At 40.9% G+C, this 23382-nt stretch overlaps 1 protein-coding gene across 1 annotated transcript in view; it reads left to right on the top strand.

Annotated features, from left to right (window-relative positions):
* agmo (alkylglycerol monooxygenase) overlaps window positions 1-23382 on the top strand; it is a 290769-nt gene that overhangs the window by 192522 nt on the left and 74865 nt on the right. The window contains exon 9 of the mRNA XM_042107337.1: window positions 21293-21427. Coding sequence (XP_041963271.1) covers window positions 21293-21427 — 135 coding nt within the window. The remainder of the gene's footprint in view (window positions 1-21292; window positions 21428-23382) is intronic.

Raw genomic sequence — 23382 nt, 5'->3', positions numbered from 1 at the left:
TATAGGCCTATTTTATTCTTGTAGGCTATATGAGAAAAGGCCAAGAGTGTCTTAAGCACTGTTTTATTTTATTTCGGTATTGTCTTACCTCAACAATAGGCTACAGCTCCTTGAAAGCAATCAGATATAACTCTATAAAATCTATAAAGTCTCTAAAAATGTATTTTTATGTTGTATTTGGCTGCTGTGTTTGACTGAAATGTAGACTATTCTTTTTTCATTTTCAATACAGTATATGATACAAACCTCAGTTTAGATAATCATATTCACACATTTTTTTTGCCTAATTGACAACCATGACCATGATAATTGATAATATAAAATGAATGTGCACCTTGAGCAAATGATAAAAAATCTTTCAGAATGCTTTTCATTCTTGAACTGCACCGAATTGCATCGAATCAAATCGCATCGAATCGTACTAAATCGTTTTTTATGAACATGTATCTTTTCTTGTATCGAATCATGCCCATGTATCTAGATGCAAATAGTATCGTCTTTTACATGAGAGATTCAAACCCCTACTGGCTAGCTTATTCTAGTCTACTTATTGGACTGTTCAGTTTCCTCATGTGTGTTTAAGGTAATACTGTTCTCCTTGGGACAAGCCTTTTGGGAAACATTGGTATTGAGATGATCATTCAGTTCTCCCAGAATCCCCAGCGCGAAGCATCGTGGGAATCTCAAGCACAGTCCAGCACGCTGGTGTTGCACAGCTCCCCCAACAAGCCATTGCTATCCTCGGCGCTGGTGTTCCCACATTCAGTCCAGCAATTAGTCTCTGGCACTGCCACACAGCAGGTGGGGTGCACACACCGCAAGAGCCCTACTCACCCTGGGGAACCACAACCACCAGCGGCCCAATGCGGGGCGTGCTAGCAGTCACCTGGTCTGTCACCTCACATCCCCAGCTCCCTTCAGAGAACGCCCTCAGGTCGCACTTTCGCAGTGTGCACCACCGCAACGTTCCTCCAACACCTGGTGGGGCCTAGCCTCCACTGCCACAGACTCCCCAGCGCTGAGCACCGTAACTGGCACTGCACCTCCGATGCTCCACTCCGTCGTCTCGCCAGTCGGGGTAGCAGACTCCAATTCCATCGCAGCCGGACCACGCTGCGCACAGCTACAGCTACCGACGTTGGCGTCCCCCCGACGTTGCCGCTGTTCCGGCCACTCCACACCGCCACGATCGCTCCAAGGCCTAGAACTTCTCTCTGGCTCGTGCCATCGGATTTCACACAACAAACTTTTTTCCCCCTTATTATTCTAAAGAGCACCGGCGAACAGGCCGACTCGAACAGGCTCCGCCAACCATCCATCCTCAAGGCACCACTCCTTGCCGCTCCACCTTTGCTCTGTTCCGCAGCCAGGGCCACCGGCAACTCCAGCCTAAAGCTGTCCGGCGGGGGCAGGGGCTCAAGGTCTTGTCTCGGTGAAGTCAGTGCCCAAGCCAGCGTCACTACCTTATTTTCCAAGGCCGCTTCCTCAGACCTCTCTCCCAGTCGCATGAAGTCCTTCTCCGCCGTGGCCACTGCATCAAAACCCTCTTTAGGCAAGCATTTCTCCCGTAGCTAGGCCCAGTCGACGGCTGGTCTCCTCCTGCGGCTTCTACTGAAGGCCTCTGTAAGCTTTTTAGTACCCCTTACTTCTCTTCAGATCCTTTTGCTTGGGCCTCCACCTAGCGGTGAGCATAGACGGATTATGAACTTTCGGGCCCCTGGGCCCAGATGTATTAAGGGCCCCCCATTAATTGTCGCATATGTGGAAGGGGGGTTTGGAGGTCCTTCCTCAGAAATGTTTTAATTTGTTTGATGTGATTTCCTGTATTCTGGTGCATTTTGGGAATGGCCAATACTAAATTCAATCAGATTCATAGCCTACATCCTGATGTGTTGATATTGAGACAATGATTTCACGCAAAGGCTTGGGCTTCAGGGCCCCCTGACCCCTTGGGCCCCTGGACCGGGCCCGGTAGGCCCGTGCAGTAATTCATCCCTGGCGGTGAGATCTCCCACTCCCGGCTCCTCCAGCACTGAAGACACTGTCTCCTACAGAACGCAACTTGCTCCTCCATGGAAAACGTGCCCATCTACAGGTGCTGCTTTGGAAAGCAGCAGACCGTCCTGATCCACCGGCTGTGGATATAACCGCGTTTGGAGGGAGTTAGAAGACAGGTATGAAGAAAGGAGAGGAACTTGCCCACCCTCGATTCAAGTCCTGTTGCTCCTCCTGATTTGTTAGATGTTATAAAACTGTGTATACATGTATCTGGAAAGTGCAGCTGTGCAGCTGCAGGCCTGGCCTGTACTAATTATTGTTTCTGCAAAGGCAGTGATGTTACATGTGGCAATATATTTACACAGCAAAAACAGCAGAAGGACAGGGATGAAGAGTCTGGAGAAGATGGCGACAGGACAACGGATGAGGACAGTGAGGAGTAGTAGAGGCTAGTTTTTCCCTTTGTTACTCAATTGTGAGTCACAGCAGAGGGCCAGTGAATAGCTATTTCCAAAATGATTGTGGAATTCAGAAATAACTTGAGGATCCAAATTATTCCTAAACACTGAACATTTTTATCCTCCAAAAATTCATCTAAATCGCCCCCAAAAACTCAGCAAAATCAGCTTAATGAGAGTGAAAACGTGACCAAACCAAGTTTAAATAGTGATTTTGAATCCTGAAAATGTCAGATATGGACTCAGCATCTCCAGTAACCCCTAAAAACATACTAACATGGTCTATTTTGGCCAAGCAGCTCTTATAATATGATCAATATAGGTGATTATGCTAATTTTGCTAATTAGCTCAATTATACAAATTGCCCAACATATGCAAATTAGCATTCTGCAGTTTCTGCATGCTGGGAACCCATACTATATATTTCCATCATAAAACTTTGGTGTACTTAACATTTCCGGGTTCACCTTTCTGTCAACTGGACTATATAGCCTATCGACTGCCTTAAAAGATAGGCTCTGCTCTTGGGTTTGGCCTCACAGCGAACTCAACCCTCTTGTTGCTTGCAGTTTGTTAAATAAAGCGATGCAGATTACAGGCTATAATCAATTAGGGACTGTTCGTTATTTATTTAAGGGGCTACTGGAAGAGTTTTGGGAGCGTTAGTCAAAAAAGACGTGACTCGCCAGCAAGAAATTTTTCTATGACCCTCCAAAGTGATTGAGAAAAAACGCATGACCCTCCCCAGTCTCAACAATTTATTGATGCCTTCTGTAGGCTACTGGGTCAATTTGGGAGCTTGCATGCTATGACTCCTTCTTTGAAATGCCTTGAAAAGGCTGTTGTTTGCACAATTTCACAAATAATCACCGGGACCGAAACAAACCTGTCAACTTTTCCTGGGTTTATCGCGTATTTTAACTTTTTCCTCGCTGTCTTAGGAGGAGCTGCAGGACCGTCGCAAGGGGGTGCGAGGCCCTGTGCGAACTTGACAGATGCAAGGCCCTTTTCACTTACGTGCATGAAATCATGCAATAGCTTACTTTACACATAGCCAAGGCTACCGTCGGTGCATTTTAAAAGTAGCCTAGTCTAATAAGCTACACCAGCTTGTCTTTAAGGGGAAATTGTATAACATTAGCTGAGTCACATATTTGGCCATATGGTGTTTATCATAGGCTACATCATGAAACCAAATAGTGTAAAAAAGGTGAAGACTTTAACAGGGGGAATTAATTGGGCATGAATCATTGTGCTGAACGGTATTTGTCAATGAGCAGAAACACACACGACATTTAAACTATTGATAAGATGTGCACTATGGAAACTGGTCTGTAGGCTAACATTGGACAAATAAGTGACACTGACTCGCCATATCCTGAAAAACATTTTCTTGCTTTGCCGCAAACTCAGCAATGAAATCATAGGCCAGTTTGCAAGTAGCCTAACGTCTTTTTAGATAGATAGATAGATAGATAGATAGATAGATAGATAGATAGATACTTTATTGATCCTCAAGGGGAAATTCAAGGGTCTCAGTAGCATACAGACATAACACACAACATGCACTTACATGCACTTTTTCAATTCATAGAAGGGAGAGCCCAGTCTCTCCTGTGACATGGAGGTGCGCAAATAGTTTTAATAGCCTGTTCAACTTAGAAAAGCTTCGTTCACCCGATGCCAATCACTGATCGCAATTTCAAAGTTCGGGAAGCTTCGTTCAATCTTTTTAAGTTTTACTAAGTGCAGTAGGCCCCTATCTGCCCCCTTTGGAATTATATCTCGAGCCTATTATAAGGTCCAGTGCGTTATGTCCTGGGATTCGGACGTGCTCAAAAAGAAAAGAAAAAACACTTTTTTATAGATGGTTATGAGAGAAATTTGATTATCATTTATCAATGTTTTGGGACGTTAAGTCTTTTCCATATGCGTCAGTGAAGGAGATTGAAGAAAAACATGCTGTCACGTCAGGTAAACCGTTCATAGGCCTAATGACTTCATGCTAAATGTTTTGAAGGTTCTTAGTGATTATATAGGACAATATGAGACATGAGAGACAACTGATCGTTGTTTTAGGACATTAAGCCACGTTAAGCTTTTTGCTTAGGCTACAAGGCGTTAATGAAGAATAAACGCTAATGTCATTGTCGTGGCCTTTATTGAAATATATCCTTTAGTTTATATATCTTTTATGTAGTATCTTTATTCTGTGTAATATCATTGTTTTGTGAAACTGAAGTCTGTAGTATGTTCAGTGTGGGAAAGGAAGACTGGTTTAAGTGAAAGAGCAGGCCTGGCAGAAAATGGCATAGATAAGGTTTGGTGCCAGGAAATGTAAGCAAAACCTAAAGAATGGTAAAACCTAAAGAATGTATGAATAACAGGATGAAAGGTGAAGTTTGTGGTTGAGTTTGTGGGGGATGGCCGTGTTGAAGGCCGAGCTGTAGTCAACAAAGAGTATCCTGACGTAGGAGTCTTTGTTTTCCAGGTGGGAGAGGGAATAGTGGAGTGCAGCAGTGATGGCGTCGAGGTGGATCTGTTGGGCCAGTATGCGTATTGCAGGGGGTCCAGTGTGTCTGGTATGCTATTCTGAATGTGGGCCATCACCACTATCTCAAAACACTTTGTGATGATTGAAGTGAGTGCTATTGGCCTATAATCATTCAGACAGGTGGGTGGGCTTTTCTTGGGGAGAGGAACAATGGTTGTGGTCTTGAAGCAGGTGGGAACAGTGCTCTGGCTGAGGGAGAGGTTGAAATCTGGGCTAAAGAGGGGAGGGCCTATCCAAGTATCCAACCTATCCAATTTGTTTTAGTGCTCAGTTCGAAGCCCAACATCTATGACGGTGTGGAGGAGCATTACAGCATGGGCATCTTGTGCATTTGGCAAAACACAATCAATTCTGAATGATGTATCAGGTTTTATATACTGCCATCCAGGCAATGTCTTTTCCAGGGATGACCTTGAATATTGGAAAACAATGGCAAAATGAATTATGCACATATTTAAATAGTATTTCTCCATAGAGGAAAAGTCCAGGTGCTAAGATGGCCTGTCTGCAATCCAGATTTGTCAAATTAGGTGCATAATGGAATGGAAAGCATGACTAAGAATACCCCATACTGTTGAGCAACTGAAATCCTATCGGGGAGTAATGGGACAACATTTCATTATCAAAACTGTAGCAAATGGTCTCCTCAGTTCCTAAACATTTACAGAATTGTGTTAAATGAAGAGGTGAAGCAGCACAGTGGTAAACATTCTCCTGTCCCAACTTTTTTTGAAACATGTTGCTGGCATCAAATTCAAAATTAACATATACTTTCCATGAAATAGTCCAAATTTTCATTTTCAACATTTGACATGTTGTCTATGTCCTTTTTGCTGCTAAATATGGGTTTACAAGACTTGGGTAACACTCCATAATAAGGTGCCATAATAAATAGCAAACTAGTAATTACCTAACCCTTTGTTATTCCACTGCTTGGTTGAATTTCCCATTGTCCTACGTAATTTAGAACGACCATTAACCGTATGTTATCTGCACACCTATGAAGTAGATCCATTTTTTGGCCGTATCACACTTGTATATTAATTCGCCAAACTCATTGTGAAGTTTAAATGAACTGTCACGTTGCATCCGAGCTGTAAAATGCAGACGTTCAGAACATTGCAACATTGTAGCATATGACGGAGGTGGCTTTTAGCTAGATGGATAACAGCAGGCTAAGTAAAATAGCGATGTTTCAAAGCTAAAGTTCATCAGAATCTTGGGATACGCCCGCTTGACAACGGGAGAGATAGAACTAACGACTGGCCTTTGGCCGTAGCAACCATCCATTTAGAACTAGTAACGGCAGTTTGTCCTGTGAGTTGAGAAATTAGTTGATATGTGTCGGAAGAAATTAGTTCTACAAACAAGACAGTGCTAGCGATTAAAACGTTTAAATTGTAACAGGAAATGAACACAACGCAAGTGGCAACAGTGGAATAAGCGGGATAATGGACTCCACGGTGGTCTGTCCATTATCCCTTACTTAATATTTGTTAATTGTTACTAAAATATCTATTTGGCACAAGTTAATAGTTTTTTCATCATTAATTGAATATTAGTTGTTTGCATAAAATCTGTATGTTAATGTTTTAACAAATCTATTAACTAATATTGTATTAATATTTGTTAATAGTTAACTAAATGTCTTTTTTGGCACTAATTAACAGTTATTTCTTACATCATTTAAATGTTAAATGTTTATTTACAAACTATATATGCTAATATGAAATATATACAAACTATATATGCTAATATAAAAGTTAATGACATATTATTGTTTATCTAGCTTTTCTGATTAGCTTTGTGGAGAATTTATGGAATTTATGGTTTATAGCTTTATGGTCTGGTTGGGTGTATAAGGCACCCTACTGCCAGTGGTTGGTTGTGTGAGAGTTTGCGCACCTCTTCTTCCACTTCATCCTTATTGGATACCTTTGTGGTTGGCTGTCCTGTAATAGATGACCCTCTGTCTAGTGTTTGAAAGTACTGTACTCTTTGCCTTTGGAAGTACTATTTGGTTGCTGCTTGAATTTGGTGAAATTCAGTGGAGGGGGGGTGTAACAGAGTTAGAAATGTAGTTTAGTGTTTGTATGTGATTTTCGCCGTAATTAAGCAGCTTTATTGAGATTGGTGTTTTGGAGCCCCCTTTGGAGAAACTGTATACTGCAGCTCTGCTGCGTTTTGTCTTTATATTGTTGCCATAGCCGATCAGAAGCGGTATGCTTTGCATTGGGTAGGTTGACTGTAAGCACCCCCCACTTTGTTTTAATTTTGTAAAATGTTTAAGTTGAAAACTTCGATATACCACCTGTATTATATTACTTTACATGTATTGTTAGGATTTGGGTGCAATTCTAGCAACTTAGAGAACGTTTATTAATGTTTTCAATATGACCACGAGTTCATACACACTGAGTCTAACGTGACTAGCTGTAAACTCCGCCAGCAACTTTCCATGCATTCAGTGTAGTTTAGCTTAGTGTGCATGGAAAGTGCAATTCAGTCTAGCAGGAAATTAATGTACATTTAGTTTAGCATTATGTTTATGCATTACCTCCGTATGGTCTACGTCTGTGAGAGTTTAGTGAGAATATTAATAAACCGTCGTTCTGTGCACCTAAACATTCCATGTTGCATGTCTCCCTTGCTAGTAGGGCTGACAGTGATGGTATAGGAATGATGCATGTAATATGGCCCATTCAACTATTTTTTATTTTGCTTGTGCAGATGCAATGTATGCCAGTGCCTGAAGGCATGTTTTGTTTTAACTTTTCCTAAAGGAATAAATGTGATAAGCCAGTTTTGGTCTCAGTCCCTTCACCGTCTGACTAATAGTTATTACTAATATATTAATAAAGCTTAACCAACTTTATTATAAGGGTCCCCCATACTGATAGTTATATATTACTAATATATTAATTAAGCTTAACCAACTTTATTATAAGGGTCCCCCATACTGATAGTTATATATTACTAATATATTAATTAAGCTTAACCAACTTTATTGCAAGCGGTTCCGGCGCCGACAAGAGTGGCAGCATGTCAAGGTAGCTCCGTGTTTTTTTCTTGAATTTCCCCTTGGGGATCAATGAAGTATCTATCTATCTATCTATCTATCTATCTATCTATTGTAAGGGTCCTATGGGGAGTGGTTCATATTGGGATAGGCAGAAGCACAGTTTAATAACAATTAGTTAAATAATAATTTAAGTCATTAACTTTTCTATTAACATATAGTTTGTAAATAAACATTTAACATTTAAATGATGTAAGAAATAACTGTTAATTAGTGCCAAAAAAGACATTTAGTTAACTATTAACACATATTAATACAATATTAGTTAATAGATTTGCTAAAACATTAACATACAGATTTTGTGCAAACAACTAATATTTAATTAATGATGAAAAAACTATTAACTTGTGCCAAATAGATATGTTAGTAACAATTAACAAATATTAACAAAGGGTTAGGTAATTACTAGTTTGCTATTTATTATGGCACCTTATTATGGAGTGTTACCAAGACTTGTATATTATGACATTCTGTTTTTATTTGCATTTTACACAACGTCCCAACTTTTTCTGTTTTGGTTTTGTAAGACTACCAAATACAACAATAAAAAACACAAACATCCGGTTTTGCATGTACAAGGCCATCCCCATACATCCAGAAGGCCATACAGCTGTCTGTTTCAGAGACAGTTGTATGTTTTCTTGGGCAGCCGTGGCCCACTGGTTAGCACTCTGGACTTGTAACCGGAGGGTTGCCGGTTCGAGCCCCGACCAGTGGGCCGCGGCTGAAATACCCTTGAGCAAGGCACCTAACCCTTCACTGCTCCCCGAGCGCCGCCGTTGTAGCAGGCAGCTCACTGCGCCGGGATTAGTGTGTGCTTCACCTCACTGTGTGTTCACTGTGTGCTGAGTGTGTTTCACTAATTCACCGATTGGGTTAAATGCAGAGACCAAATTTCCCTCACGGGATCAAAAAAGTATAGATCAGATAAAGATGGTGAGGGGATGCTCTCCACACATAGTATACGCTAATCAAATAATTTAACTTCTAAACCCACTAAATACCACTCTCTTCCTGGTCTGAAATATCGATTTATAGGCAAAAAACTATAGGAGCCTGAATTTAAATGCTCATTTAAAAGAAAAGTGGTCAGACGGATTTAGAGGGTTTTGCATCTGAACTCTTCATATACTTATACTTATACATCTGTTTCTCCATTGACCTCCAGTGATTTACTGCTCGATTGTTGCCCTCAGCAATATGGCGGCACTGTTGACATATGTTCTAAAGTGTGTATCTATATATATATATATATATATATATATATATATAGATAGATAGATATATATATATGGGTCAATGGCGTGATGCTCATTTTTTTGTGTACATATGGGTTACATACGTTAAAATTTGAAAATAATTTGACAAATTATTTTCAAATATCATTTTCATCAAACCCTAATCTTAAAGTTTTGGATTTATTTAATTTTGAAAGAGTATTAACCGAATTTGGGTAAAATTGTCAACACGGTGTAACTACAAAAACATGAACCAAATAATTACACTTGCTGAAAAAAATGTAAAATACTCTCCAAAATCCCTTCTAAAATAATCTGGCATGATCTTGCACAAGAACTTTTCAATATTTAATACAAGTAATGAAACCCCATTGTTCTGAATGTTTGAATTAATATGGGGAATCGTGTCTGTCACATCAACCACTTAAAATGTCAAGTGGTGTAACCACCATTTAAGGAGCAATTTTGTATGTATTATGTCAGAGAATCATGTGACAGGAAATTATGTCATAGAGAAGGACCCTTCAAGACCCCAACTGCTATGAGTCAAGGTTAGCAACTCTCTTAAAGTAACATAATAGTGTTTTTAGGCCATGGCCAGGCAAGCTTAAGTTACATGTCAAATGGTATGACCTATTAAAAATGTTGATAAATCATAATAATCATAAAATATTCAATTTAATGTAAAAACTGTCTTTGAATATTCACATAAAGGTGAAGTGTGTACATAATTGTCCATAATAATGCCTGCAAATTTTGCTTTTAAATAGAAATGTCAAATGGTGTAACCGGTTACACCATTTGACTCTTTTCTGTTTGAGACCAGTTTGATCAGATTCAGGGCCAAGAGTATGTAATTTTGGTGCCAATTATGTTATTTTTATAATTTAAATAGTGACTAACTGTTTAGCATGAACAATAGCTTTAAAAAGGTTTAATTAGATTGCAATTTAAGCGATTTTTGAAATGTCAAAACTTTTCGTTTTAAATTTAAACTTCCATAATTATTTTTTTATATTTTATTATCATGTATGTAAACAGTATGTTCAAATTATAAATAAATGATATAAATACATTTATTATATATAAAATGTACCTCTTGTCCCCCAATGGATGCCACTTACAAGCAAGAAAAACTTGTCGCCACAGAGTGCATGTGAACGCAGACCCTGCTGTTGGTTGGTTGTTAAGAAATTATCATACCCACTCTTTCACTCACTCTTATTCTCTCTCACACACACTTTGGGCCCTAATTTAGTAATATAAAATGCCCATACATGATAATAAAATATTTTTTTATATTTTATTATCATGTATGTAAACAGTATGTTCAAATTATAAATAAATAATATAAATACATTTATTATATAGCATAAGCGGCAGCCTTCGTTTCAGCCAGCCTCGTTTAAGACGGACACGGTCAAGACAAGCAAGTTTACCTGTGCAAGTTCACCGAGCACAGGCATCGACAACGGCAAAATGTGCCGTTCCACCATATCTGTTATCACCGGCCATTGCAGAAAACGGCATCATGCCAAAAGGGGCAGAAATGTCAAAAGGGGCAGAAATCCCCTTCACCTCCAGGAACTTAAACGGTCCTCTCCGACAGAAACCTCCTTCTCCATGGGCTTGTGGAACTGTCAATCCGCAGTCAACAAAACCGACTTCATAGCTGGCTATGCCAACCACCTTTCGTTGGAACTCCTTGCTCTCACTGAGACTTGGATCAAACCAGAGAACACTGCCACCCCGGCTGCACTCTCCACTAACCTTACACTATCCCACACCCCTCGCCTATCTGGACGAGGAGGCGGGACGGGCCTGCTGATCTCCAACAAATGGAAATTCACCCCGCTACTGCCTTCAAACAAATATGTCTCATTCGAATTCCATGCCATCACAGTGATCGCCCCAGCAAAACTCTACGTGCTGGTCATCTACCGCCCTCCAGGCCAACTAGGCGACTTTATTGACGAACTTGACACTCTGCTATCCTCCATCCCTGAGCATGACTGTCCGCTTCTTGTTCTCGGTGATATGAACATCCACTTAGATGCCCCAGGCTCAGCGGACTTTTTGGCCCTGGTCCACTCCTTTGACCTCGAACTGGTTCAAAGCCCACCGACTCACAAAGCTGGCAAAGAGCTTGACTTGATCTTCACTCGGAACTGCAGCACAGACACCCTCATGGTGACGCATCTCCATCTTTCTGACCACTTCTTCATCCAGTTCAACGTCAGCCTGTCAGAACAGCCTCCGGCTCCTCAGCCGATGGTCACGTTCCGCCGCAACATCCGGAACCTGTCTCCAACGCACTTCTCCTCTGTGGTTGCCTCCGGTCTACCTCCACTCAACACCTTCTCCTCTCTGGAGGTTAATGAAGCCACTGACTCGCTCTGCTCCACACTGACCTCGTGTCTAGACGAGCTGTGCCCTCTTACCACAAGGCCAGCTCGATCCAAACATTCTCATCCATGGCTAAATGATACCCTCCGATCACAGCGCACCAAACTCAGAGCCGCGGAGAGGAAATGGCACAAATCCAAACTAGCTGACGACCTCAAAAACTACCAGACACTCCTGACCTCCTTCTCAGCCAGCATCACTGCTGCTAAGACTGCTTTCTACCATGACAAAATCAACAGCGCTACAGACACTCGAAAACTTTTCTCAACCTTCAAATCGCTACTCAACCCTCAGCTGCCTCCTCCTCCATCCAGCCTTACTGCAGATACCCTCGCCTCATTTTTTACAAACAAAGTGGCGGCAATCAGCAGTCAATTCTCTACATGCCCACTCAACGCATCTGACTCAGATACCGCACTCCTACAACCTCTAGGGACTGCTGGAACAACTTTTTCAGCATTCACGCCTCTCTCCGAGAGTGAAGTGTCCAGACTCCTGACATGCAGCCGTCCTACCACATGCTCGCTGGACCCTATACCTACGAGCCTACTTCAGTCCATCAGCCCGACCATCGCTCCAGCTATCACACATGTGATCAATGCCTCGCTAACCTCCGGCACATTTCCAACAGCGTTCAAAATGGCCCGGGTAACACCGTTACTTAAGAAAGCTTCTCTCAACCCTGCTCAAGTCGAGAACTACCGCCCTGTCTCACTACTGCCTTTCCTATCCAAAGGCATTGAACGAGCAGTCTCCAAACAGGTCTCTGACTTCCTTTCACAACAACCTTCTGGATCCAAATCAGTCTGGGTTCAAAAGCGGCCACTCTACCGAAACGGCTCTGCTGTCTGTAACAGAAGCCTTAAAAGAAGCCAGGGCGACCGCTCGGTCATCAGTACTCATTCTGCTTGACTTATCAGCTGCCTTTGACACGGTTAATCACCGTATCCTTCTCTCTATACTCGCTGACATGGGAATCTCCGGTTCTGCTCTCTCTTGGTTTGAATCCTACCTCACAGGACGCTCATTTAACGTATCATGGCTTGGTCAGCTATCCGCACCTCACCATCTCACCACAGGGGTCCCCCAGGGCTCAGTGCTGGGCCCCCTCCTCTTTGCTATCTACACCACCTCCTTGGGACAGATTATCCGTTCGCACGGCTTCTCATACCACTGCTATGCAGACGACACACAGCTCTATCTGTCCTTTCCACCTGACGACCCCCTGGTTTCAGCACGGATCTCGGATTGCCTTTCAGACATAGCTACATGGATGAAGGCACACCACCTCCAGCTGAACCTCTCAAAGACTGAACTGCTGGTCATCCCAGCTAAACCTACCATACACCACGACATCAACATCAAATTTGACTCCCTGTCTGTTTCACCGACCAGGACTGCAAGAAATCTAGGAGTTGTTCTTGACAACCAACTAAACTTCTCGGATCATGTTGCCTCAGTCGCTCCCGGTCATGCCGTTTTGCACTCTACAACATACGGAAAATCAGGACTTACTTGACTCAAGATGCTACCCAACTCCTGGTTCAGGCAATAGTCATCTCACGACTCGACTACTGCAATGCCCTCCTGACAGGTCTCCCAGCCTGCGCAGTGAAACCACTTCAGATGATCCAGAACGCGGCGGCGCGCCTGGTCTACAACCAACCCAAAAGGGCACATGTTACCCCGCTGCTCATCCAGCTACACTGGCTACCTATGGCGGCCCGCATCAAATTCAAGTCTCTAACGCTTGCCTACAAAGTAGTCTCCGGTTCTGCTCCCACCTACTTGAATGCCCTCATACAGACTTACACTACCTCCAGACCGCTGCGCTCCTCTGACGAACGACGCCTAGCTCTACCACCGGTACGCTCAAGCCAATCCAAACTTTTCTCATCTGTTGTTCCTCGTTGGTGGAACACACTGCCAGTTCCTACAAGGGCAGGGACATCCTTTTCCACTTTCAAAAAACTCCTGAAGACCCAGCTCTTTAGAGAACATCTACTCTCATAGCAACACTTACAACAAGTCTTACTGATCCTAGCACTCACCAGCCTTTTTAAACTGACAAGTAACTGTTAAAAACAGCACTTACCTACGCACTTACTCTTACTGTACTCTAATGTTTTTTTTAAACTGTCCTAAAATTGTGAGAATTGTTCTAAAACTTACTGTTTACCATGTTGTTAGTCGCTTTGGTTAAAAAGCGTCAGCCAAATGTAATGTAATGTAATGTAATTATATATAAAATGTACCTCTTGTCCCCCAATGGATGCCACTTACAAGCAAGAAAAACTTGTCGCCACAGAGTGCATGTGAACGCAGACCCTGCTGTTGGTTGGTTGTTAAGAAATTATCATACCCACTCTTTCACTCACTCTTATTCTCTCTCACACACACTTTGGGCCCTAATTTAGTAATATAAAATGCATGGTTACTAGCAAATAGCGTAAATACATTTAGGAATTTGTCCAGTCCACATTCTGGGTGGTTTTGTTATCAAACGTCAGGTGCCTGGCGAAAAGGTGGCTCTTATGTTTCTTAATCAGTCATGGGTGTGTTTTGGGCTTAACATCCTTTAAACCAATGAGGAGGACATATGTCATTCCCTTTAACAGCAAGCAGGGCAACTTCAAACAGCGCATCAGTATTTTGATAGTCAGCAGTGTATTTGAAGGAATCTGCTTGTACGCAAGACCGTATGGAACAGGTATTACACTAAGCCATTCTTTACTAAAACCGAGTAGAGTATAGGCTACACACATCTGCACTTGTCTATTAATTGAACATATACAGTGGGCAGTGCTTCGACTTGGCCAGCTTCACTCGCGGTCCACGCGTGGGATCACGCGGTATCACGCGACTTTAATTTGTATTTTCCCAGTGTGACGCTGCAACAACCCAAACAACCAGTAGATGGCTCAAATGAGCAGGGTGTCTCGTAAAAAGAAATGGAGCCTGGAAAACCCTACACAGACTTCACTACAAACTTTAGCAGACTGGTTTAGAAATAATTTAATAGCCAGAAATATGCCTGCCCTGCCCTAATAAAGAAATATTTGGTTAACTGCGAGTGAATCCCGTTTGCAGCCGTAGAAGAAACGCAGGACAAATTAAACATTCTGGTTTTCTCCGAGTGCAACGATGATACACAGACATCATTTGGACAAAATATAGAGCATATTAACCTCCATTGCTCAGCCAAATGCCTTCCTGTTACGTCCTGTTATCACGGAGTTACAGGCGATAAACGATTTTTGATGGTCACAAGTTTACTTCATTAGCGGTTTATTTTTTTGATTATTAAAGAGTGTTTTTCATTTAAAGGTTTGACTTTGTGCTTATTCAGTAGAGCATTTAGTGCTCTTCCCAATCCCAGACGTTCACATTGCATGTTTGTTTGTAATGGATGCAACCGCGAGATACGCTTGTCATAGGTGCCGATACCGTGGATGCTCCGTCTCTCGGGCACCCACTGAAAACATCGAGCACCCACGTGTGACAGTTTACAGTCCCGGCTAAATTTACATTAATTTAAAATCAAACATCGCAGTTTATGTTAAATTCAGCATCTCTCATAATGTGATTGGATATGTTGCTGTCAATTCCCTACTTCATATACTAACCACCAATGAGAGCGTCTCTCGTATGAAAATTCCTGACACTTCCCACCTGAAGAATTAACGCAAGGCTTTGTCGGGTCTTCAGCCCCGAATGTTTAAAATGTATATAGCCCTGAATATCATTTTAAAAGTAGTCTGACAAAGCTTATTGTTTTGTGACACAGCTAAACACTGGTACCTCATAGAACGTCTATAACAGACAGCTTTATGCGCAGGGGAGACTGCGCGTGCGCGCGCACTGTGCTTTATGATTGTTGCCTTCTGATGGTATCTTGCTAATTCACTGATCTGCATTAGGTGACACAAATTGTATTGCCTTTATCTTATAACTCCTTGTCTGAGCGACTACCAGGCCTATGGTTTTTAAAAGTCAGATGTTCCCTGACAAAGACATTCGAAAATTAAGAATGTTTATTGACTTGAAAAATACACTAATTTTTGCAAACTCCCTTCATTCAACCCTTGAAGACATCGCGGTCTGGTGCGCTATGTAGATCGTTTCTCGTACCATTTAATTTCTCAGAATTTAGGTCTACTAGGCCTACAATAACGTCATCACCAAATACATCTTTTATTTTTAGTTGATCAACCACAAAGAGTAGCATAGGCCTACTGTGCACAGTGCACTGACGACTGTAGCAGCCCAACGTAACCAGTTGTTGTAGATGAGCGGCAACCCCTTGTTTCAGATAGCCTGGACAACATGTTACCTGGGTGTTGCCTACATTATTAATTAATGGTAGCCTACAATAGTTAATTGATTCGTGTACATATTAGACAACATATACAACATATTAGTTGGCTCAAAGAGTAGGGAATCAGGATGGAGAGAGTCACGCGTGTGTTGCTTTTGCAGGATCGAATCCAGTTTAATACTAGTTTTCAAAACATATATTTTTTACATATCTTTTGTCTGAGTGGCTGTAATGTAGCCGAGCGCTCATGGCGTATGAAAAGCGACTTCAAACCGCCTAAAACAACTTGTTTGTGAATGTCTGACAACTGCTGCAGCGCATGCACATGCAAGGAAACCAGTAGGTGGAGAAACCAGAAGGCACACAACACCGGAACAATTTTAAGGCTATTTCGCATAGGCTACTCAATGGTGCTATTTCACACGCATTATAGCGACCTCCACTCACCTGGGTTAGTGGAAGGTGTTAATAGACTATTGGCGTAGCCTACAGTGGACTAGGGCTGTCAAAATTGCTCAAAAATGACGTTCGAATATCCCCTCTAAAATAAACACATGTATTCGAATATATTGGAATATCTAGGCTATATTATTTGCGCATTATGTCAGTGATGCGCATCATGTCATCTGTTTTTAACTTTTTGTATGGTTATTGCTTGACAGGGGGGATCCCAAGCAGCTTTCAGCCATAAGGCATTTCCTAATTCACCTGACACTGATATTCAAAATGTTGAAACTATTTCGGCATAGCCTATAAGCAGTTTAATTAAATGTAATGTTAGTTGTAAACAAACGGGCTACTTGGTGAGGCTTGGCCTCACAGATTCGCTCGTGCCTTAAATGGCAATACAAATCTTCACGATAGGCCTATTAACTGACCGCCCGATTCACGTTGGCTGGGGGGCAGGGGGGGCCATCAGACATTTGTTCCCAAGGGTCTATGAATTGTTAACCCGGCCCTGCCCCCAACGAACGCAACTTTCCACCTCTGAGATAGCTGAAAAGAAGTCTAGAGGACTGCTAACTCACTAGACCTACTTACTGTAGGCTGCGCAAACCACAAGCCTGCATTCGAGGCAGGCCTTCTGTTGAAGAATTTTATATAAATCCTGTGCTAACAGTAATCCTCCTACCCCCGCTACCACAGCTGTGGATAGTGTGGCATGCTCACGCTTTATGTCTCCTTCTTGCAAACTAGGCCTATAGCCCAACCATTTACGTCTTCAAAAAATAACAACTTGCCAGATATGCCTTCATAAATTTGGGCTTCATTCAGCATTTTGTTCTTCCACTGGAAATGACTCTTCTACATTTGCTGCCTGCTGCATCCTTTCTGTTTGTATTGTTTAGAAAATGTTTGACGTCTTGAGTTAATGCATTAAACATTGTTTGCTGGTAACAGCCACAAATAGCCTACAGATTCTTGCGTGCGTTCTCTCCAAAATGTGCCCGTTCTATAGGCTATCCAAGTGCATAATTCTGCGGCATAAAGCAGATGTATTTGTGTATTGTACAGAAAAATAAAAATAACCTGTCAAGCAGTCAATTGGCTACATTGCAGTCAATAAGTAGTGCAAATTATGAAACCAAAACGTGGGTCATAGTTGTCTAAGCCTCTGCTGTGAGGCCAAACCCATGAACAAAGACGCATTGATATCTGCAATAGTTTTTTTTTTTTTGGCGAAACAAGCTCACAGCCGAACAAGTCATACTGAAGGGAGAGGCAACTGGCATGTGATCTCCCCACGGGCCAATGGATGTACAAGTTTTCTCCTGTGCCTACGATATTTAATCCAGTGTTTTGTCAAGTTGCAAAATGCTATTCGTTTTAACGAATTTTTATGATAGTATGAAGTACTTTTTGTATAGGGTACTATCTTAATTGCTTTATACTCAATACTTGACCAATGGCTATTGCATCTGTCTATTGAAAGTGAGAATGTGGCATGTGATATACTGTGTAGGCTTCATAAAATAAAATAAACAGATTGCTAATGGCCTACAAGCTGATCTGGGGGGGGCGTTTCCCGTACAACTACGGAGGTTAGCTTTTTACTAACAGGATGCATCGTTCAACTAACCAACATGTAAGTTACGACTGTTTCCCAAAACTGTCGTACTTACATAGTACTGTAAGTTTGGACCATGATAGTTTCCAAACTTCAGTAGTCTGGACTAAGGTGGTTAATGATGTTTAGTAGCACGTGAACGGGCACCTGCACATACTTCTGTGGCGCATTGCGTTAAGGCCGTTGCACAGCAGTTACCAGTCCCCTGTCCAAGTGTTCGAATCTGGGTTAAGACGTTGACAACAATATTGACATCGTTGTTTACCTAAGGTTATCTTTTGTGCAGATCATATTATCAAAATCAGAATCAGCCTTCTTGGCATGGTTTGCGTAAACTAACAAGGACCCCCCCCCCCCCCCCGTCCATGAAAATCAAAGGCTACATATTCTCAGCTGACTCGTCAAAAAGTGCGCACCATCTTATTATTATCTGCAAGTGTGTGACTTTTACTTACGTGCACATGGCTGCAAATTGACTTTTAATTTATGTATTTTCTGCCTTGGGCATTTTAAAATATGGATGTATGGTGGTTAGAAGTGTAAATATCAATTAACACTAAATATATTTAAACCTAAATATATTTATAATTATTAATTTGCAAACAAATTACTGGCGTCAGTGATGTCTTTGACATGAAGATCCCTGGAACTATGCTTCTAGCATTCTACCACAGGTCGAGAGGTGTAGTTGTAACTACACAACTTTACGATAGTGGTTGCGAATGTTCGTTGCTACTATGGTTTTGGGAAACACTAACGTAGTGGAACGATGCATTGGACTATGTAAGTTCCAAATATGAATGTAATTCTGCGGCATAAAGCAGATGTATTTGTTTATTGTACAGAAAAATAAAAATGACATGTCAAGCAGTCAATTGACTACATTGCAGTCAAGAAGTAGGGCAAATTAATTTACGAAACCAAAACGTGGGTCATAGTTGTCTAAGCCTCTATTGCGTAGCCTGTTAAAAACGTCGCCAGATAGTATTAAATCGGCAACAACATTGTTTTCTGCAGAAGCCTACCCAAGGCTACAGATTAATTCTGAACAGTTATTTCTCTACTGGCTCAATTATCACACCACTGTTTTGATTTGCGTAGCGTTAACCCCAACACTGACAATAATGTAGACAGCAAATATCGATTTCGATTTTCGTTACCACCGTTTAGCATACCCAAGTAGCCTAAATCGAGGTAATGTTTAATTATGCATGATTTATTTTGTTATTGAATTAGTAGGCTGGGATTACTCTCGGCAACAATTATATCCTGATCCTGCTTTTTCAGAAGGGACTGCAGGCAGAGCGATGTACAGTGGTAGAGCGACGCACAGTGGCTGAAAGTGGTACCAAAGCTTCACGCAGCTTCACGCCGCATAATGCGCGAATGAAGTGGTCATTTGAAAGCGATGCCCACTGTAGGCAAAGTGAAACTATCTTCACTGTGGTGTCATAGTCCATGACAAAACAGTTATACACAGTTAATTACTTTCAATATTGACTGACAATGGGTTACCAGCAAAAACATAGCCTGAAAAAAGCAAAACTTCCCCCTATAATGTTCGAATGACTGAATAAATAACCTAAGGACATTTGTTTTGCAGAGGAATTGCTGCTTACATCTCGTGACAGTGCGTCTTCAGCTGTGTTTCATATGCGCCTTTCGCTATAGACCAGGCTTTTCTTGGTCAGTGGCGTAATGCTTTTAGTCAGTATAAGATAGCGATTTTTAGATCATGTGCCAGATCACACCTTATATCGGTAATTGCCTCACCCCTGGGCACATTATTTAATAAAAGTGTAAGATAGGAAAAAACTTTGCGTCAGAATAATAATATGCTTTGCGCCAGGTTTTGCATCGCGAAAATAGGGCCCTTTATCTCACTCTCTTTGAAAATAATGGGTATAGACTGAAATTGTATGAGAACTGAATTGAAATCAAATAGAACACAAGTTTCTTCATTGATGTTATGAAATGATATTTGATATGGAATATGATGAATGACATGAATACATATCAAAATATCCAATTCAGTTTACCTTGATGCCTATTTTCTGTGTCAATTTCTTGTTCTATTGCTATAAATGTTTCATGGTCAATTGGTGTAACCGATTTATGTCAATTGGTGTAACCAGTATTTTGTCTAAAATACTAATAATGTACAAAAAAATGAATGTGGATAACGATTTAATACTCTACTTTACTGTAATAATGGTTGTTTAAACAATTTTTACTCAAATGGTCAAAGAATAGACAGAAAACAAGATGTTTACAGCATATGGCCTTGCTCAGTACAATGAAAAACCCATATAATTTAAATTTAGAAATAAATATAATAAAACATATTCTCATAGGATATTACAAAATAAACTAATAATTTCATGACAGCAATTGCATGAACTCTAGGAGGTGTGAAATATTAGATATTTGTCATTTTTGTGGTTACACCATTTGACAATTTAACAGGCTGTTAGTTCTATTTTTTGTTAAAAAATAGCATACACGTCATATTAAATAATATGAATACAACAGAAATACAAAGTATACACTTTAGCAAACCTCAGGCATGTTTTGTTTTAAAGGTTTAAACATATTTTTAATTTTCTCATCTTACCAACCCTTATCTGTCACTGACCCATATATATATGGTATTGTGATCACGCCACATCTGGAATTATAATAGGCCTATGTTTATGAAACGAGAGAAGCCATTTCTAAATTTGTAAAAAAATAATATATATTAACATAAAATTAACAATAACATAATATCTCCTTTTTTTGAAAACCTGACATATTGAATTTTACATGCTCTCTGATAGGAACGAAACCACTTAAGGAGTAGTTTTTCACATTTCCTCACTATTAAGCAGGGAGGGGAGGCTTTGATTGGCTGTTGAGCTCAAATATGCAACCTGTTGTGGGTATTGCCATCAAATTAATGAATGAATATTAAGTATAAATGATGAATGTTTTTTTAAATATTGGTTGATTTCATGTATAATTCTACAGTCACTCTAGAATTATACAACTATAAAATCTGCATCTGCATCTGAGCCTAGCCTACAATGTAATTACAGTGCTGATGACTACAAATTGATTAGGAGAAACGATAAAGGTTACTTTGTATTGACTATTGACTGTATGTCTGTATTGTATTTTTCATTTCTTTAAGTTTCATTACTATCAGTATCTATGGGGGAAAATCCGGAAAGCTCAGGGGATCAAATATAAACTGTCTGTCATGTTCAATGGACCAAGTTGGAGACCTGGACTGCCCAGACTAGGAGATCGTCTGAAGGTGCCTAAGGTTAGAATTTCATTTCAGTTTGAAGCCTGCTCTTAGTCATATCCTATTTAATAGTTTTGGCATTAATGCCATTTTCCTGTATCGATAATGAGAAAATGTTCCTGATGATTATTAATATTAATTGGCATTTTTTCACGTAAAAGAAATGCACAAATAGACAAGCCCTTTAATAGCTTACATAAATCTTTTTTTTCTGGGCATCAACATAACAGCAGTGGCAAGTTACAGGGGATGCTTAAAAGCATCAGTGTTGTCTCTTATAGTTTGGTTTACATATTTAAAACCCTATGCTGTGGGAAGAGGCTGCCCCATTTATAAACAATGGGAAAAGTTCATAGAGTGTTTAAAGTTATAGTTTTGCTGAATAGTTGCATGTGGACATCTGAAATGTGTTTGACAAAAACTTTTGTTCGGCACTGTGAAATTCAGGTAGAAATGAGTCATAACATGTTTAGGAAGTTAAGGGACTGTTCGTTATTTATAAAAGGGGCCACCGGAGGGATTTTGAGTGTTGAGTCAAAAGTTGCATGACCCTGCCTTGACTGCAAGACATTTTTCAATGACCCTCCATCAGAATTTCCAAAAAAGACATGACCCTCCCCGGTCAATTGTCAATGTCTTCCACCCGTGCTCCTTTGCGCTATGAAAACACACTGTCATAGCCTAACGTTCTAAAATCAACCTCTGCTTTCTGATCTTACAAATCACACTCCACCAAGATGGTGGCCATTTCAGTAGATTTACTCACTAACATTGTTGTGGAAACACAATAAGCATGGAAACTAAATGCACACTTCCTGCATAACTGCATTAGCCTACTTGAAATAAGTTACTCCTCTAGTAAATAGTATTCACATGAAATAAAACAATAAAACATTGAGACCATTCAACAAAGCACACTGGGTAATAACAAATTCAACACATGAACACATTTTAACTTTTCCCCCGCTGTCTTGCCGTTTTAATATTTTCCCGTAGTCCTGCCATCTGGCCTGTCTCTGTGTTGTCCTGTTGTAACCCCCTTGCCCTTCCAGCGAAACATATGTCTTCAAATCATCGTTTTGCTTGCTTAAATGCGAACTTAGAGTGATGTTAACCTATTTAAGTTAACGGCATGGTTGTCGTGAGAGCACGATTCATTGGGGCTTGCATGTTCGGCCTTATGTCTACGTGCGCGCCTGAGGCTACTCAGCTACTAGAGAAAGAATTTCCCCTGTTTGTATGTTCACTCCAAGTTGGCCTATAACTTATCAACTCTGCACTGTAGACCCTAACTGGCTATTTATATTTTTCTGTGAAATAAGCAAATGTATTTGTTCAACTTTATGAAGCAGAATTACGCACTAGGCTACTTGAAACATAACACATTTGACAAAGGACAGATGTATGTTATAGTGACAAAATATTAACTTCCAGTGTTTTACGATGTCTGTCATGGGGAAGTTTTTTTCCCCAAGCATTTATTCTAGGCTACTGTCAGTGACTGCCGTGAGAGAACCGGGTTCTGTGTTTCGTTCATGTCAGTGACTGACGCGAGAGAAGCGGGGTCTGTGTTGTGTTGCGTTGCTTTCATTTATTTTCAATTGGGCATGCCGTGCCGTGTCGTCCACAGCTCAGTTCTGACAAAGCCGAAATAACTCCTTTTGAAACAATGAGTGCGCGCGTTTGTATGGTTATATTGCTTGACAGGGGGGAAGCAGCTTTCAGCCATAAGGCTACTTTGAGAACATTTCCTAATTCACCCGACACTAATATTCAAAATGTTGAAAACTATTTCGGGATAGCCTATAAGCAGTTTAATTAAATGTAATGTTAGTTGTAAACAAACGGGCTACTTGGTGAGGCTTGGCCTCACAGATGCGCTCGTGCCTTAGATGGCAAGAAAAATCTTCATGATATAGGCCTGTTAACTGACCACCCGATTCACGTTGACTGGGGGGCAGGGGGGGCCATCA

Source organism: Alosa sapidissima, chromosome 10, assembly GCF_018492685.1.
Source record: "Alosa sapidissima isolate fAloSap1 chromosome 10, fAloSap1.pri, whole genome shotgun sequence".
NCBI classification, from domain to species: domain Eukaryota; kingdom Metazoa; phylum Chordata; class Actinopteri; order Clupeiformes; family Clupeidae; genus Alosa; species Alosa sapidissima.
The sequence above is the reverse complement of the archived record's forward strand: the minus strand, read 5'-3'. Positions and strand labels throughout refer to the sequence as shown.